Source organism: Salvelinus fontinalis, chromosome 17, assembly GCF_029448725.1.
Source record: "Salvelinus fontinalis isolate EN_2023a chromosome 17, ASM2944872v1, whole genome shotgun sequence".
In the NCBI taxonomy this organism is placed as follows: domain Eukaryota; kingdom Metazoa; phylum Chordata; class Actinopteri; order Salmoniformes; family Salmonidae; genus Salvelinus; species Salvelinus fontinalis.
Genome location: NC_074681.1, coordinates 2143464 through 2162136, shown reverse-complemented (window position 1 = coordinate 2162136; position 18673 = coordinate 2143464). Strand labels below are relative to the sequence as shown.

General features: G+C 41.6%; 1 protein-coding gene across 2 annotated transcripts in view; it reads right to left on the bottom strand.

The window, feature by feature from the left end:
• Nucleotides 1-18673, bottom strand: part of vipr1a (vasoactive intestinal peptide receptor 1a) — a 111356-nt gene that overhangs the window by 23673 nt on the left and 69010 nt on the right. For both annotated transcript variants that reach the window (XM_055865863.1, XM_055865864.1), the window contains exons 4-6: nt 13170-13282; nt 11642-11739; nt 3878-4007 (exon numbers count right to left, since the gene is read on the bottom strand). In XM_055865863.1, coding sequence (XP_055721838.1) covers nt 3878-4007; nt 11642-11739; nt 13170-13282 — 341 coding nt within the window. The remainder of the gene's footprint in view (nt 1-3877; nt 4008-11641; nt 11740-13169; nt 13283-18673) is intronic.

Here is an 18673-nt window from a genome sequence, read left to right as displayed (position 1 = left end):
TGCATCGCAGTGCTTGCTGCGCCACCAGAGTCTCTGGGTTCGTGCCCAGGCTGGGCTGGGTTCGCGCCCAGGCTCTGTCGCAGCCGTCCGCAACCGGGAGGTCCGTGGGGCGACGCACAATTGGCATAGCGTCGTCCGGGTTAGGGAGGGTTTGGCCGGTAGGGATATCCTTGTCTCAGTATGTAAAATGTAATAAAAATGTATACACTCTACTGTAAGTCGCTCTGGATAAGAGCGTCTGCTAAATGACTAAAATGTTATGTAAATGTCCTGGGGAGTCAAAGGGGTATAGCTTTTTGTTATCACCCTAGTATTCACACACTTGAATACTAATACCGGAGTGGCAGGTAGCCCAGTGGGTTAGAGCGTTGGCCTAGTAACCGAAAGGTTGCAAGATCGAATTCCCGAGCGGACAATGTAAAAATCTGTCGTTCTGCCCCTGAACAAGGACACTCACTGTTCCCCGGTAGGCCGTCATAGAAAATATTTGTTCTTAACTGACTTGCCTAGTTAAATAAATGTTTGAAAAAAAAATCACCTCATCATCAAGCCTTTTGATTACAATCAGGTGTGTGAGTTTTAGACTCTTGTATAGCGTCAACACTACTACATGTCTTTTCTTCTTTAAACGTCTTCTACAACTGTCTCCTCCTAAAGGTTTGTCTTCAAACATGTCTTCTGTGAGGGTACCAGCTGTGTTCCCCCCCCCCCCCCTGTTAATGTACAGTATATATCATGGAGAAAGCACTCCACTGGAGAAGACTCTGCTCAGAGTGTCATTAAATACACAGCCAGCCGTTAAGACATCAAACCATCCGTCACACTTTAAGCTAATAAACATAGACCAAAGGTACGTACAGAGCCTTCAGAAAGTATTCATACCCCTTGACTTATTCCACATTTTTGTTGTGTTTCATCCTGAATAAAAACATGTATTAAATTGTGAGCTTTTTCACACCCTTCTACACACAATACCCCATAATGACAAAGTGAAAACATGTTTTTAGATTTTTTTTCAAGTTTATTGAAAAATTACATTCAGAAATATCTAATTTACATAAGTATTCACAACCCTGAAAATATTTTTGGGAATATTTTGATCCTGTACATTTAGGTTAGTATTATGGAGTAACTACAATGTCGTGGATCCGTCCGTTTTCTCCTATCACAGCCATTAAACTCCGTAACTGTTTTAAAGTCACCGTTGGCCTCATGGTGAAAACCCTGAGCGGTTTCCTTCCTTTCCTTCCTCTCCGGCATCTTAGTTAGGAAGGATGCCTGTATCTTTGTAGTGACTGGGTGTATTGATACACCATCCAAAGTGTAATTAATAACTTCACCATGATCAAAGGGATATTTAATGTCTTTTTTTTTTTTACCCATCTACCAATAGGTGTCCTTCTTTGCGAAGCATTGGAAAACCTCCCTGGTCTTTGTGGTTGAATCTGTGTTTGAAATTCACTGCTCGACTGAGGGACTTTACAGATAATTGTATGTGTGGGGTACAGAGACGAGGTAGTCATTCAAAAATCAATAATTTAATCACTATTATTGCACACAGAATGAGTCCATGCAACTTATTTTGTGACTTGTTAAGCAAATGTTTACTCCTGAACTTATTTAGCTTGCCAAAACAAAGGCGTTGAATACTTATTGACTCATTTTTAACTCATCTGTAAAAAATGTCTAAAAACACAAATCCACTTTGACATTAAGGGGTATTGTGTGTAGACCAGTGACTAAAAAAATGTATCTTAATTTAATCAATTTTAAATGAAGGATGTAACACAACAATATGTGGAATAAGTCAAGGGGTGTGAATACTTTCTGAAGGTACTGTATGTATGACATACATATACCATTGCTGAGTAACAAAACCTATACTCACTGCCAGCCACGACCTTGCAGATCTGAGAGGATTGTATAAGTGGAATCATTAAGGATTACACCCATTCTGAGAGCAAGCCTGCATTTTTAAATTCTGATTATTTCCCTCCAATCCCAGAACACCTAGTTGCTAGGAAGTAGGTTGTCGGGAGGGGGGCTAAGGGGTCAATTTAGTTCATTCCGAATATACTGTATGTGGTTCTAGTCCCTTTTTTCATTCAACATAAGACACCAATAGTATGGTTAAAGAGCAAATTAGTTCTTCTGGATTTGCAGCTGTTGCAGAGTTTACTGATTGCACTTGTGAAACTTTCAATGTGATTCAAAGCCAAGCCAGCCCTCCTCTGTCTCTCAGCCAGGCAGCTCACCTCACCGCTAGTCACTTCTGAGTGTTTAGCAAACAGGAACTCTCCCTAACATCCTGTTACATGACTTCATTAGAGAACACTCTCCTAAGAGTCGACAAACACTGTTACACCCTGTATGCTATAAACGAGACCTGGAAAGCAACGTTCAATTCAAAACTAAACCCAGGAAGGAACACAAAGCTTTAAAGGCAACAGCACTCTGTTTGAGTAATGAATCAAATGAGAAGGAGGGAGAGAGAGAGGGAAAGAGAGAGAGAGAGAGAGAGAGAGAGAGAGAGAGAGAGAGAGAGAGAGAGAGAGAGAGAGAGAGAGAGATGGAAAGAGAGAGAGAGAGAGAGAGAGAGAGAGGGAGAGAGAGGGGGGGGAGAGAGAGAGGGAAAGAGGGAAAGAGCGAGAGAGAGAGAGAGGGAGGCTTGTGACAGCTGACTGGGGCCTCTAAGACAGGCATGTTAACATATTGTTGAATGAGGAAGGAAATCAATAATCAAGCAAAGTATCCAACAAACAAGTGTTTACATTCTAGCCCCTCCCTCTAAACAAGGTGAAGCATTCTGTCCTTCCTGTGTTGTTGAACCCCTCCCTCTAAAAACAAGGTGAAGCATTCTGTCCTTCCTGTGTTGTTGAACCCCTCCCTCTAAACAAGGTGAAGCATTCTGTAGTTACTGTGTTGTTTAACCCCTCCCTCTAAAAACAAGGTGAAGCATTCTGTCCTTCCTGTGTTGTTGAACCCCTCCCTCTAAAAACAAGGTTAAGCATTCTGTCCTTCCTGTGTTGTTGAACCCCTCCCTCTAAAAACAAGGTGAAGCATTCTGTCCTTCCTGTGTTGTTGAACCCCTCCCTCTAAAAACAAGGTGAAGCATTCTGTCCTTCCTGTGTTGTTGAACCCCTCCCTCTAAAAACAAGGTGAAGCATTCTGTCCTTCCTGTGTTGTTGAACCGCTCCCTCTAAACAAGGTGAAGCATTCTGTCCTTCCTGTGTTGTTGAACCCCTCCCTCTAAACAAGGTGAAGCATTCTGTCCTTCCTGTGTTGTTGAACCCCTCCCTCTAAAAACAAGGTGAAGCATTCTGTCCTTCCTGTGTTGTTGAACCGCTCCCTCTAAACAAGGTGAAGCATTCTGTCCTTCCTGTGTTGTTGAACCCCTCCCTCTAAACAAGGTGAAGCATTCTGTCCTTCCTGTGTTGTTGAACCCCTCCCTCTAAAAACAAGGTGAAGCATTCTGTCCTTCCTGTGTTGTTGAACCCCTCCCTCTAAAAACAAGGTGAAGCATTCTGTCCTTCCTGTGTTGTTGAACCCCTCCCTCTAAACAAGGTGAAGCATTCTGTACTTCCTGTGTTGTTGAACCCCTCCCTCTAAACAAGGTGAAGCATTCTGTCCTTCCTGTGTTGTTGAACCCCTCCCTCTAAACAAGGTGAAGCATTCTGTCCTTCCTGTGTTGTTGAACGTCTCCCTCTAAAAGAGGGTTCAACTCAATATTAGGAAGGTGTTTCCTAACATGTTGTACACTCAGTGTCCGTACACTACTTTCAAGTATTTAAGTTGCGCAGCTTAAGTATTAGACATGTACAAATTTGACCCAGGTCTCTATGGTAACAAGTAGCACAACAAAACCACGTGGACTCACAGTTTCAGGTTGACAGTCGGACTCCCCGACCTCGTATAAAACCACATCTTTGATGAAGACGGCAATGGCTTTCAGTATGAACGCCACAAACAGGTTCATGTGGATGTAGTTTCTGGTGCAGTGCAACTTCCTGTTGAACAATATTACAAATATGCGTATCAGTTTATAGCAGTTATATCACATTTACTTGATCATGTCATCCTATTTTATTTCCTTTTAAATTTATTACAGGACTACATTTTTGACAGGCATTAGACAACTATACTGCCCTACCAAGGAAAAAAGGGCAATAACTGCTCATTTGGTCGAAAAGGTTAATGTCATTTTTTTTTATACATTAAATACATGCTTAATCAGGTGGACCAGTATCCTGCCTCTATTGTGTTTTGGAGAAAATGGGGGTCATGTTAGCAGTAACTGCATAAAGTTACTGTGAAACCAAAGTAAATAAAAAGCAATTTTTCTCAGTTTAACGCGATGAGCAGCTACTGCATTTTTGCTTGGTAGGACAGTATAGTACTGCCACCGTGACCAAACACTTCCCAATCCAAGGTATTCAGGCATTATTTGATAATGGTGCATGTCTGTCATGCTTCTCCCCCTTTTCTTTGTCTTATAGGTATTATACGAAAGGAATACCACCTCTGAGTAACATTTCCCAAACCACTTATAATATTGTACATTTGATAATACTTTGTCCTGTTTATTCCCTTCGATACTACCACTGTGACTAACATTTCCAAGACTTCAGTCTTCATGATGGCAAATATTGTATTGCAGATTGGGGTTCAAACTATAAGAACCTATAACAGAAGTGATGATCAGATTGGGGTTAAAATGATCAGAGCCTCTAACAGAAGTGATGATCAGATTGGGGTTAAAATGATCAGAGCCTCTAACAGAAGTGACGATCAGATTGAGGTTAAAATGATCAGAGCCTCTAACAGAAGTGATGATCAGATTGGGGTTAAAACGATCAGAGCCTCTAACAGAAGTGATGATCAGATTGGGGTTAAAATGATCAGAGCCTCTAACAGAAGTGATGATCAGATTGAGGTTAAAATGATCAGAGCCTCTAACAGAAGTGACGATCAGATTGGGGTTAAAATGATCAGAGCCTCTAACAGAAGTGATGATCAGATTGGGGTTAAAATGATCAGAGCCTCTAACAGAAGTGACGATCAGATTGGGGTTAAAACGATCAGAGCCTCTAACAGAAGTGATGATCAGATTGGGGTTAAAATGATCAGAGCCTCTAACAGAAGTGACGATCAGATTGGGGTTAAAACGATCAGAGCCTCTAACAGAAGTGACGATCAGATTGGGGTTAAAACGATCAGAGCCTCGAACAGAAGTGACGATCAGATTGGGGTTAAAATGATCAGAGCCTCTAACAGAAGTGACGATCAGATTGGGGTTAAAATGATCAGAGCATAGTAGTGGGTGTAATAGTGTGGTGACAGACAAGACAGTTTCCCCTGTAGTCAGAGTATTGTGTCACAATGTGTACTGTATATGAACAACACTGTGTTCCGTACACCTGTGATGCTCTGACCCTCCAAACTGTTGCTCAGGCCAGAAATATGCTAGTTAGGGGCCTCTGCCACCGCATCGTAAGACCGCCTGGGGGGAAAAACATCAGTCACTGTTTACGAAGACGCACACACACACACACACACACACACACACACACACACACACACACACACACACACACACACACACACACACACACACACACACACACACACACAGTTAAATGAAGTGTGTGATGCTTTAAAAGGCCTACCGGGAGGCCAGGCCACTTTACATTTAATTAATGATCAGAACTCTGTCATTCTCTGTCTTCCTCTCCCCCCTCAACACCCGTCCTCTCATCCGTCCCCCCCCCCCCACTCCTCAGCCCTCCTCTTACCCTTCCTCTCACCCCTCCTCTCACCCTTCCTCTCAGTGTGTGAGTGTCTTTGTGTGTGTACCACAGGATCACTTACAGTAGTGAAGTTTATGACAGGATATGTCCTTTTGTTAACCACTCCAGTGTGTTTGAGAGATGGTGCAACGCCACATTATGACATTTAGAAAACCTGTTCTACCCAGGTGTCTTAGTGTTAAATGGGGTGTAGAAGACACCATAAAATCCTCATCAAACTGACCAAAAGGACATACTGTGCAATGCTGCCTGTGTAGGAGAGGCAGGGGTTATCGTCACAAAGCTTGAATGAGCTAGCTGTAAGAGATTCTTCTGCATAACGTGCCATAACTAAGGGATGAACACACCTCTTCTGTACATTAATAATGGACGATGCAAGAGTAATATGGAGAACGGAGGTGTTAATCCTGTTTATACCAGAGTAATGTAGAGAACGGAGGGGTTTATCCTGTTTATACCAGAGTAATGTAGAGAACGGAGGTGTTTATCCCGCTTATACCAGAGTAATGTAGAGAACGGATCTGTTTATCCTGTTTATACCAGAGTAATGTAGAGAACGGAGGTGTTTATCCTGCTTATACCAGAGTAATGTGGAGAACGTAGGGGTTTATCCTGTTTATACCAGAGTAATGTAGAGAACGGATCTGTTTATCCTGCTTATACCAGAGTAATGTGGAGAACGTAGGGGTTTATCCTGCTTATACCATAGTAATGTAGAGAACGGAGGTGTTTTTCCTGTTTATACCAGAGTAATGTAGAGAACGGAGGTGTTTATCCTGCTTATACCAGAGTAATGTAGAGAACGGAGGTGTTTTTCCTGTTTATACCAGAGTAATGTGGAGAACGGAGGTGTTTATCCTGTTTATACCAGAGTAATGTAGAGAACGGAGGGGTTTATCCTGTCTAGGACTGGGGTGCCGTTAGCGGCACATCCCCCCCACCCCCACTGAAAAGGCAGAGCCGCGAAATTCAAAAAAAAAATATTTTTTAAATATTTAACTTTCACACATTAAAGTCCAATACAGCTAATGAAAGACACAGATCTTGTGAATCCAGCCAACATGTCCAATTTTTAAAATGTTTTACAGGGAAGACACAATACGTAAAGATGTAAATCTATTAGCTAAAAACATTAGCATAATCCACCATCTTTTCTTTGTCCACCAACACCAGTAGCTATCACCAATTCGGCTAAACTAAGATATTGATAGCCACTAACCAAGAAAAAAGCTCATCAGATGACAGTCTGATAACATATTTATGGTATAGGATAGGTTTTGTTAGAAAAATGTGCATATTTCAGGTAGATGTCATAGTTTACAATTGCACCCACCGTCACAAATGGACTAGAATAAATACAATGAGCAACGTGTTTACCTAACTACTAATCATCAAACATTTCGTAAAAATACACAGCATACACTAATTGAAAGACACAGATCCTGTGAATTCAGACAATATTTCAGATTTTCTAAGTGTCTTACAGCGAAAACACAATAAATCGTTATATTAGCATAGCACATGTGCAAACATTACACCAGCATTGATTCTAGTCAAAGAGAGCGATAACGTAAACATCGCCAAAATATATTAATTTTTTCACTAACCTTCTCAGAATTCTTCAGATGACACTCCTGTAACATCACATTACAACATACATATACAGTTTGTTCGAAAATGTGCATATTTAGCCACCAAAATCATGGTTAGACAATGAGAAAAGTAGCCCAGCTGGTCAGAAAATGTCCTGCGCCACATTAGACAGTGATCTAGTCGTATACATAAATACTCATAAACGTGACTAAAAAATACAGGGTGGACAGCGATTGATAGACAATTTAATTCTTAATACAATCGCGGAATTACATTTTTTAAATTATCCTTACTTTTCAATACAGTTTGCGCCAAGCGAAGCTACGTCAAACAAGATGGCGTCCTAAGCCATTAACATTTTTCGACAGAAACACGATTTATCATAATAAATTGTTCCTACTTTGAGCTGTTCTTCCATCAGAATCTTGGTCAAATAATCCTTTCTTGGGTCTAATCGTCTTTTGGTCGAAAGCTGTCCTCTTGCCATGTAGAAATGCCCATTGCGTTCGGCATGAACTGGAAGTGTGCCCAGAGATTCACAGTGTCTCAGAAATAAATGTCCCAAAATCGCACTAAACGGGTATAAATTGCTATAAAACGGTTTAAATTAACTACCTTATGATGTTTTTAACTCCTATAACGAGTAGAAACATGACCTGAGAAATATTACTGGCTCCACTAATGCTTGGAAAAAGAACGGGTCGGTGCCCACCGTGCGTCCGACGCAGCAGGAAAGGAGTGCCTACCTACACGTGTTTTTCATTTATAGTGGCTGTGATTGCGCAATCCACACCATTCAAATCGTCATCACGTAAAGGCATCCAGGGGAAGACGTAAGCAGTGTCCGTATACTCATAGCAATAACAGTGGCCTTTAAACTGACTCCAGAACAGGGGCCAAAATGTGTGAAATCTGACTCCATGTCAGGGAAATTGCTGTAGAATGAGTTCTGTTCCACTCAGAGACAAAATTTCAACGGCTATAGAAACTATAGACTGTTTTCTATCCAATAATAATAATAATATGCATATTGTACGATCAAGAATTTTGTAGGAAGCCGTTTCAAAAATTACACGATTTCCATAAATTGTGACAACAGCATCCCCTAGCCTCAACAGGTTATCCTGCTTATACCAGAGTAATGTGGAGAACGGAGGTGTTTACCCTGTTTATACCAGAGTAATGTAGAGAACGGAGGTGTTTACCCTGCTTATACCAGAGTAATGTGGAGAACGGAGGGGTTTATCCCGCTTATACCAGAGTAATGTAGAGAACGGAGGTGTTTACCCTGCTTATACCAGAGTAATGTAGAGAACGGAGGTGTTTATCCTGCTAATATCAGAGTAATGTGGAGAACGGAGGTGTTTACCCTGCTTATACCAGAGTAATGTGGAGAACGGAGGGGTTTATCCCGCTTATACCAGAGTAATGTAGAGAACGGAGGTGTTTATCCTGCTAATATCAGAGTAATGTGGAGAACGGAGGTGTTTACCCTGCTTATACCAGAGTAATGTAGAGAACGGAGGGGTTTATCCCGCTTATACCAGAGTAATGTAGAGAACGGAGGTGTTTACCCTGCTTATACCAGAGTAATGTAGAGAACGGAGGTGTTTATCCTGCTAATATCAGAGTAATGTGGAGAACGGAGGTGTTTACCCTGCTTATACCAGAGTAATGTAGAGAACGGAGGTGTTTATCCTGCTTATACCAGAGTAATGTAGAGAACGTAGGGGTTTATCCCGTTTATACCACAGTTGCCAAAGAAAACAATACTAACATTTGTTTGTTGATGATTTCATTTAGGAAATTCATGCTTTCTCATCTTTTGTTTGCTAGAGACGAGACCCATTCTTCAGTTCCCTTAGTTCAATATTTATGGACGTGACCCAGTCGTTAGTTTGATATTTATGGACGTGACCCAGACGTTAGTTTGATATTTATGGACGTGACCCAGACGTTAGTTTGATATTTATGGACGTGACCCAGTCATTAGTTTGATATTTATGGACGTGACCCAGTCGTTAGTTTGATATTTATGAAAGTGACCCAGTCATTAGTTAGATATTTATGGACGTGACCCAGTCATTAGTTAGATATTTATGGACGTGACCCAGTAGTTAGTTTGATTAGTTCAATATTTATGGACGTGACCCAATCATTTGTTCTTTATGTTCCGTTTGCAATTTTCGCTGACAATGTTCTTATCCCTCGATTGCAAGCTAGCCAGCTAGCTACAGCTAATACAGCTAATACGACCTCTGCAGACAGAATAACAGCAATGTAGCTGTTTTCTATTGACAGTCATTTGGATACATCCATAACAATGAGCTGATGATGCCCTATTTAGACTGGCACAGCTAGAAGTCAGGACACTCAACAGATCAGGTCATTGCAGCACGGCTGGTCCTTAGATGTACACAGAGAGCTAACATTAATAATATGCATGTCAATCTCAAAGTGGAGGAGAGATTTCATCACTAATTGTATTAATGAGATGTTGAATGGACCGAGCGGTCTGTTTGAAGTACTGGCACACAGCTCGCACACCCATGCATACCCCACAAGACATACCGCCAGAAACCTCTTCACAGTCCCCAAGACCAGAACAGACTATGGGAAGCGCAAAGTACTACATAGAGCCGTGACTATATGGAACTCTATTCCACATCAATTAACTCATGCAAGCAGTAAAATTAGACTAAAAAACGGATAAAAATACACCTCAGAGAACAGTGGGGACTCTAAAGCAACACAAACATAGGCACAGACACATGCACACACACACACGATAACATATGCACTATACACACACGTACACATGGATTTTGTGCTGTAGATATGTGGTAGTAGAGTATGGGCCTGAGGACACACACTTAATGTGTTGGGAAATGTGTTCGTGAATGTATTGTAATGTTTTAAAAGTTGTATAGCCACAATAAATATAAAATACAAACACTGGTCATTGAGAGGAGATCGCATTGCATATCAAAACACTAAGCTAGAAGCTAGCAAAATAGTTTGTGCTAGCACACCTGCCAATTTGACAACCAAATTAAAAAATAATAGTTGCTGAAAATAGCTGGTCAAACTAGAAAAATGTGGGAGGATTTGACAGCACAGCACCACTAAACTAGAAACACTTGGGAGGATTTGACAACATAGAGCCACTAAACTAGAAACACGTGGGAGGATTTGACAGCATAGCACCACTAAACTAGATACATGAGGGAGGATTTGACAGCATAGCACCACTAAACTAGATACATGAGGGAGGATTTGACAGCATAGCACCACTAAACTAGAAACAAGTGGGAGGATTTGACAGCATAGCACCACTAAACTAGAAACACGTGGGAGGATTTGACAGCATAGCACCACTAAACTAGAAACATGGGAGGATTTGACAGCATAGACCCACTAAACTAGAAACATGGGAGGATTTGACAGCATAGCGCCACTAAACTAGAAACACGAGGGAGGATTTGACAGCATAGCACCACTAAACTAGGAACATGTGGGAGGATTTGACAGCATAGCACCACTAAACTAGAAACATGGGAGGATTTGACAGCATAGCACCACTAAACTAGAAACATGAGGATTTGACAGCATAGCACCACTAAACTAGAAACACGAGGGAGGATTTGACAGCATAGCACCACTAAACTAGAAACACGTGGGAGGATTTGACAGCATAGCACCACTAAACTAGAAACACGTGGGAGGATTTGACAGCATAGCACCACTAAACTAGAAACATGAGGGAGGATTTGACAGCATAGCACCACTAAACTAGAAACATGAGGGAGGATTTGACAGCATAGCGCCACTAAACTAGAAACACGTGGGAGGATTTGACAGCATAGCACCACTAAACTAGAAACACGTGGGAGGATTTGACAGCATAGCGCCACTTGCGTCATGACGGCAACAGTAGGGACCAGAGGAATTCATGTTCATCTCTCACTACGTTAGGTCATCAGATACTTTTTTTAAAGGAAGAATCCTACAAAAGTTATTGACAACACATTCCTAGGCAATAGTACAGTATATATACATTTTTTAAATAGTACAGGTTTAAAAGAAAAACATTAGTCTTGAATCGCAAACAACCGTGCCTAAAATATGCAGAGGAAAAACATCCTCAGAGTCTTTGCTGTTCCATTTGTAAACACTCCCACGCTGTTCTAGATAAGCTATCGAGCAGCTGGTGATGATGTATGCACAGTACAGAATCCTACCTAAAAGTGCAGAGTAGGACGATAGCGATAGTGAGGGAGATGAGAGAGAGACTGTGTCCGATAGTGTAGCCTACTTTCACTGCCCAGTAGAACTCCTCCTGAGAGAAACACACAAGTAGACACATTAAAACACGTTACTGCTCACACCTCACGTTCAATTAAAACAATAACAAAGAACCCACCTCTGTGTTGGTAAACAGCTGAAAGACGGGCATGGAGAAATGTAACCACTCTCAAATTCATAGACAGAGCTATGGAAGCAAAGACTGACATTCCATGATATACAGTACAAAATTATATATTTTTTAATCAAGTTTATATTTTAGGTTCTGATGGGGTACGACAGTTGAACTAAGCTCATATTCTTCAAGAATCAAGATTTATTCTTCAAGAATCAAGTTATATTCTTCAAGAATATTATTCTTCAAGAATCTAGTTTTATTCTTCAAGAATCTAGTTTTATTCTTCAAGAATCAAGTTATATTCTTCAAGAATCAAGTTATATTCTTCAAGAATCAAGTTATATTCTTCAAGAATCAGGTTATATTCTTCAAGAATCAAGTTATATTCTTCAAGAATCAAGTTATATTCTTCAAGAATCAGGTTATATTCTTCAAGAATCAAGTTATATTCTTCAAGAATCAAGTTATATTCTTCAAGAATCAAGTTATATTCTTCAAGAATCAGGTTATATTCTTCAAGAATCAATGCATGTGTATAATTAATGTATACGATTAAAAAATTATCTAGCAATAGGGATGATTATTATGAATTTATATTTAACCTTTATTTCACTAGGCAAGTCAATTAAGAGCAAATTCTTATTTACAATGGGAGGCCAAACCCGGACGACGCTGGGCCAATTGTGCGCCGCCCTGTGGGACTCCCAATCACGGCCGGTGGTGATACAGCCTGGAATCGAACCAGGGACTGCAGTGACACCTCTAGCACTGAGATGTAGTGCCTTAGACCACGGCGCCACTCGGGAGCCCAAAGTTCTAGATTTAACACATGAGCAAATCTATAATGGTCCAACACTATCCTCCGTCAATTACTTTTCTTTTTGATGTAATTCTAATTTCTGGAAAAGGCTTAAAATACAGGATACATTCTAGTTACGTCATATGATTGTGCAAAACACAAGGCCCTAATAATGGTACCCTATTCCATACTGTAGTGCACTACTTTAGAGGGCACCCTATTCCTTATTGTAGTGGGAATTGAGTGCCATTTCAAATGTAGCCTTCATACGTGCTCCTTTACTCCAGGGAGCAACATGGAAGTCTGTTGGTATTGTAGCTCTATGTGGCCGACTCAGTTTGAATCCAGGCTGTCTGTGCACCACCAGACCATTTTAGACCGCTGAGCGGGGACCTAAACACTTCTTTATCGTAAAGTAAAAAGCCATTGTCTTGTTATCACCGTTACACAAATACAAAGGTCACTGATTTATGAGCGTTGGTCAATAATGATTAGAAATGTATTGATGGATCTGTAAAAAGACACTGGTTGCCATACCGACACCTACCGTGTCATCATCATCAACTTTGGTGACGTTAGCGTTGTACCCACAATTCAGTGCATAGGAAGCAGGGCTAACCTCAGACCAGCCATCACTGGTGCAGGTCTTCGACAGGTTACCTAGATGACAGAGAGGACAGGTGTAACAGGTTACATAGACGACAAAGAGGACAGGTGTAATAGGTTACCTAGACGACAGAGGGGACAGGTGTAACAGGTTACCTAGACGACAAAGAGGACAGGTGTAACAGGTTACCTAGACAACAGAGGGGACAGGTGTAATAGGTTACCTAGACGACAGAGCGGACAGTTATAACAGGTTACCTAGACAACAGAGAGGACAGGTGTAATAGGTTACCTAGACGACAGAGGGGACAGTTATAACAGGTTACCTAGACGACAAAGAGGACAGGTGTAACAGGTTACCTAGACAACAGAGGGGACAGGTGTAACAGGTTATCTAGACAACAGAGGGGACAGGTGTAATAGGTTACCTAGACGACAGAGCGGACAGTTATAACAGGTTACCTAGACGACAAAGAGGACAGGTGTAATAGGTTACCTAGACGACAGAGGGGACAGTTATAACAGGTTACCTAGACGACAAAGAGGACAGGTGTAACAGGTTACCTAGACAACCGAGGGGACAGGTGTAACAGGTTATCTAGACAACAGAGGGGACAGGTGTAATAGGTTACCTAGACGACAGAGCGGACAGTTATAACAGGTTACCTACGCTGTACTTGTTTTTACAGTTACTTACTGGCAGCCAGTTACCTGTAAGTTACTGTAAAAAAGGAACAGTATGTTACGTACCATATTTTACGGTATTCAATACTGTTACTGTAATTTATTTCATAAGGCCTTTTAGTTTTACTCTTATACAGTGGTCTGAAACTCAGGATTTACAGGCCACATCATGCCTGCAAGTAGGGCTGCAAACTTCTGTTAACTTTACCAAAACTTTCAGAAGTCTTGGAAGAATCATCAAACTGGGATTTCTGCCACCTTAGCCAGTTATGTTATGTATCTTTGTGTAGCATAAGATTAATTAATCAATCAAAACACAGATATGAAAAACAATTGTTAAACAATCTACCTGCATTACAGCATGCAGGGAACTTTGATAATGATTACAATTGTTTTACAGTTAACTGACTGTATGTTACCCGTAAACAAAACAGTTTTAAGTTCACCAATGTTGTTACTGTAATCCATTGATGGTACCATGCCTGTTATTGTAATCTATTGTAAGGTGTGGGGGAGGGGGACAGTTGTTTGGATTCAGGCTCAGTGATGTTGCAATTCACCACATTTTTCCAAGGGACCAGTGTTTTACATGTAGCTCATATTATGCTTGTGCTTGGTTTACGTTTAACAATTAATCATGATTTAATTGGTTGATGTGCCTTTCTAATGATATATGTTATAAAAATAGCATGTCTACAAACAAAGCAATGTGTATAAAATAACAAAACAGGTACCAATTAACAAAGACTAAAATATCTAATGTATAATAATAATTTGCAACGAAAAAAGCCCCATTTTCTCTCTTGCTTCTGAGGATGAGCTTGGACTTTGTTCTTTTTGTATGGCATTCTATTTTGAATATTCAGAAATACAGGAAGTGAAGCACTACTGTGTTTTATGGAGCATGATTTTATGGCCATGTCCTAAACACATCAAATATTTCCCGACCATTACATTTTTTCCCCACAATGCAATGTCATTAACGGTAATCTACTGTATTCATTTTATACAGTATGTTACTGTTGATTATACAATAATTTACTGTGAGAATTAACTTTTTTTTTTTTTTTTTTTTTTTTTACAGTGTAGGTAACAGAAGGTACAGTCATTTACAGGTGATCTCCAAAACCAAAACAATACGTTTTCATATGTTCAGCTCAGTCAAGTTAAATTACCATAATTCAACAGAGCCCAACTCTGACATTTCTTTTCAAAATGTTCTTTTTTCCTGTATCTTTTTTTTCCTGTATCTTTCTGTTTTTTGCAATCTTCAAAGGAATCAAACCAAGTGTTGTGAAATCTCTTCCGCCTTCCCACTCCACTGATCAACACAACAGTCTCCTCCAAAGAGCACAAAAACAAGAAACATTCTTGGTGAAATACTAGTGTTTCCTTTCGTCTTTAGATATCAGAGGCGCAACGTTTCCTTCCTTTATTCAGATCCAATTATTTTACACAGAGAGTCTCGCTGGAACACGCTCCACTTCAGCAAATTGAAGTCTTTACTGTCTGGAGGGGATATGATGCTGTGTTGCACTGAGGCTTGCAGGTTCCGTGTGTGTGTGTGTGTGTGTGTGTGTGTGTGTGTGTGTGTGTGTGTGTGTGTGTGTGTGTGTGTGTGTGTGTGTGTGTGTGTGTGTGTGTGTGTGTGTGTGTGTGTGTGTGTGTGTGTGTGTGTCTGTATTGTCACATACACCAGATAGGTGCACTGAAATGTATTGTTTTACAGGGTCAGCCATAGTAGTACGGCACCCCTGCGGTAAATTAGGGTTACGTGCCTTGCTCAAGGGCACATCGGCAGATTTTTCACCTTGTCGGCTCGGGTATTCAAACCAGCAACATTTCGGGTTAGGCTACCTGCCGCACTAAACTCCATATGTTTCTTAATTACCCAGGACCATTCCTCAGAGACCAAGATGCAATCGTCTAGTAATGAGTCTTTTCAACTCTACAGTAAACCGTCTATGGGGACACACTGGGAAAGGGTTTACAGTACGGTCTATGGGGACACACTGGGAAAGGGTTTACAGTACGGTCTATGGGGACACACTGGGAAAGGGTTTACAGTACGGTCTATGGGGACACACAGGGAAAGGGTTTACAGTACAGTCTATGGGGACACACTGGGAAAGGGTTTACAGTACACAGTCTATGGGGACACACAGGGAAAGGGTTTACTGTACGGTCTATGGGGACACACAGGGAAAGGGTTTACAGTACAGTCTATGGGGACACACAGGGAAAGGGTTTACAGTACAGTCTATGGGGACACACAGGGAAAGGGTTTACAGTACAGTCTATGGGGACACACAGGGAAAGGGTTTACAGTACAGTCTATGGGGACACACAGGGAAAGGGTTTACAGTACAGTCTATGGGGACACACAGGGAAAGGGTTTACAGTACAGTCTATGGGGACACACTGGGAAATGGTTTACAGTACAGTCTATGGGGACACACAGGGAAAGGGTTTACAGTACACAGTCTATGGGGACACACAGGGAAAGGGTTTACAGTACAGTCTATGGGGACACACAGGGAAAGGGTTTACAGTACACAGTCTATGGGGACACACAGGGAAAGGGTTTACAGTACAGTCTATGGGGACACACAGGGAAATGGTTTACAGTACAGTCTATGGGGACACACTGGGAAAGGGTTTACAGTACACAGTCTATGGGGACACACTGGGAAATGGTTTACAGTACAGTCTATGGGGACACACAGGGAAATGGTTTACAGTACAGTCTATGGGGACACACAGGGAAAGGGTTTACAGTACACAGTCTATGGGTACCTTCTCCGCTGTGCAATCTGGTTTCCGAGCCGGTCACGGGTGCACCTCAGCCACGCTCAAGGTACTAAACGATATCATAACCGCCATCGATAAAAGACACTACTGTGCAGCCGTCTTCATCGACCTGGCCAAGGCTTTCGACTCTGTCAATCACCATATTCTTATCGGCAGACTCAATAGCCTCGGTTTTTCTAATGACTGCCTTGCCTGGTTCACCAACTACTTTGCAGAAAGAGTTCAGTGTGTCAAATCGGAGGGCATGTTGTCCGGTCCTCTGGCAGTCTCTATGGGGGTACCACAGGGTTCAATTCTCGGGCCGACTCTTTTCTCTGTATACATCAATGATGTTGCTCTTGCTGCGGGCGATTCCCTGATCCACCTCTACGCAGACGACACCATTCTATATACTTCCGTCCCTTCCCTGGACACTGTGCTATCTAACCTCCAAACGAGCTTCAATGCCATACAACACTCCTTCCGTGGCCTCCAACTGCTCTTAAACGCTAGTAAAACCAAATGCATGCTTTTCAACCGCTCGCTGCCTGCACCCGCACGCCCGACTAGCATCACCACCCTGGACGGTTCCGACCTAGAATATGTGGACATCTATAAGTACCTAGGTGTGTGGCTAGACTGCAAACTCTCCTTCCAGACTCATATCAAACATCTCCAATCCAAAATCAAATCTAGAGTCGGCTTTCTATTCCGGAACAAAGCCTCCTTCACTCACGCCGCCAAACTTACCCTAGTAAAACTGACTATCCTACCGATCCTCGACTTCGGCGATGTCATCTACAAAATAGCTTCCAATACTCTACTCAGCAAACTGGATGCAGTTTATCACAGTGCCATCCGTTTTGTTACTAAAGCACCTTATACGACCCACCACTGCGACCTGTATGCCCTAGTCGGCTGGCCCTCGCTACATGTTCGTCGTCAGACCCACTGGCTCCAGGTCATCTACAAGGCTATGCTAGGTAAAGTGCCGCCTTATCTCAGTTCACTGGTCACGATGGCTACACCCACCCGTAGCACGCGCTCCAGCAGGTGTATCTCACTGATCATCCCTAAAGCCAAAACCTCATTTGGACGCCTTTCCTTCCAGTTCTCTGCTGCCTGCGACTGGAACGAATTGCAAAAATCTCTGAAGTTGGAGACTTTTATCTCCCTCAACAACTTTAAAAATCTGCTATCCGAGCAGCTAACCGATCGCTGCAGCTGTACATAGTCCATCTGTAAACTACCCACCCAACTTACCTACCTCACCCCCATACTGCTTTTATTTATTTACTTTTCTGCTCTTTTGCACACCAGTATCTCTTCTTGCACATGATCATCTGATGATTTATCACTCCAGTGTTAATCTGCTAAATTGTAATTATTCGATTTATTGCCTACCTCATGCCTTTTGCACACATTGTATATAGATTCTCTTTTTTCTACCATGTTATTGACTTGTCTATTGTTTACTCCATGTGTAACTCTGTGTTGTTGTCTGTTCACACTGCTATGCTTTATCTTGGCCAGGTCGCAGTTGCAAATGAGAACTTGTTCTCAACTAGCCTACCTGGTTAAATAAAGGTGAAATAAAAAAATAAAAAATAAACACAGGGAAAGGGTTTATAGTACAGTCTATGGGGACACACACGGAAAGGGTTTACAGTACAGTCTATGGGGACACACAGGGAAAGGGTTTACAGTACAGTCTATGGGGACACACTGGGAAAGGGTTTACAGTACGGTCTATGGGAACACACAGGGAAAGGGTTTACAGTACACAGTCTATGGGGACACATTGGGAAATAATTGGATATGATCACAAGGATAAACACGAAGGAAAGAAACTGTGCTGTCTAGAAAGTTGTTCGTTCCTAGTGATTATTCACATATCAAAACCACATTAGTTAATATCAACAGATCAAAACAATAGTACAAGTGATGGATTGACTCGTGTAAGTATTTGGG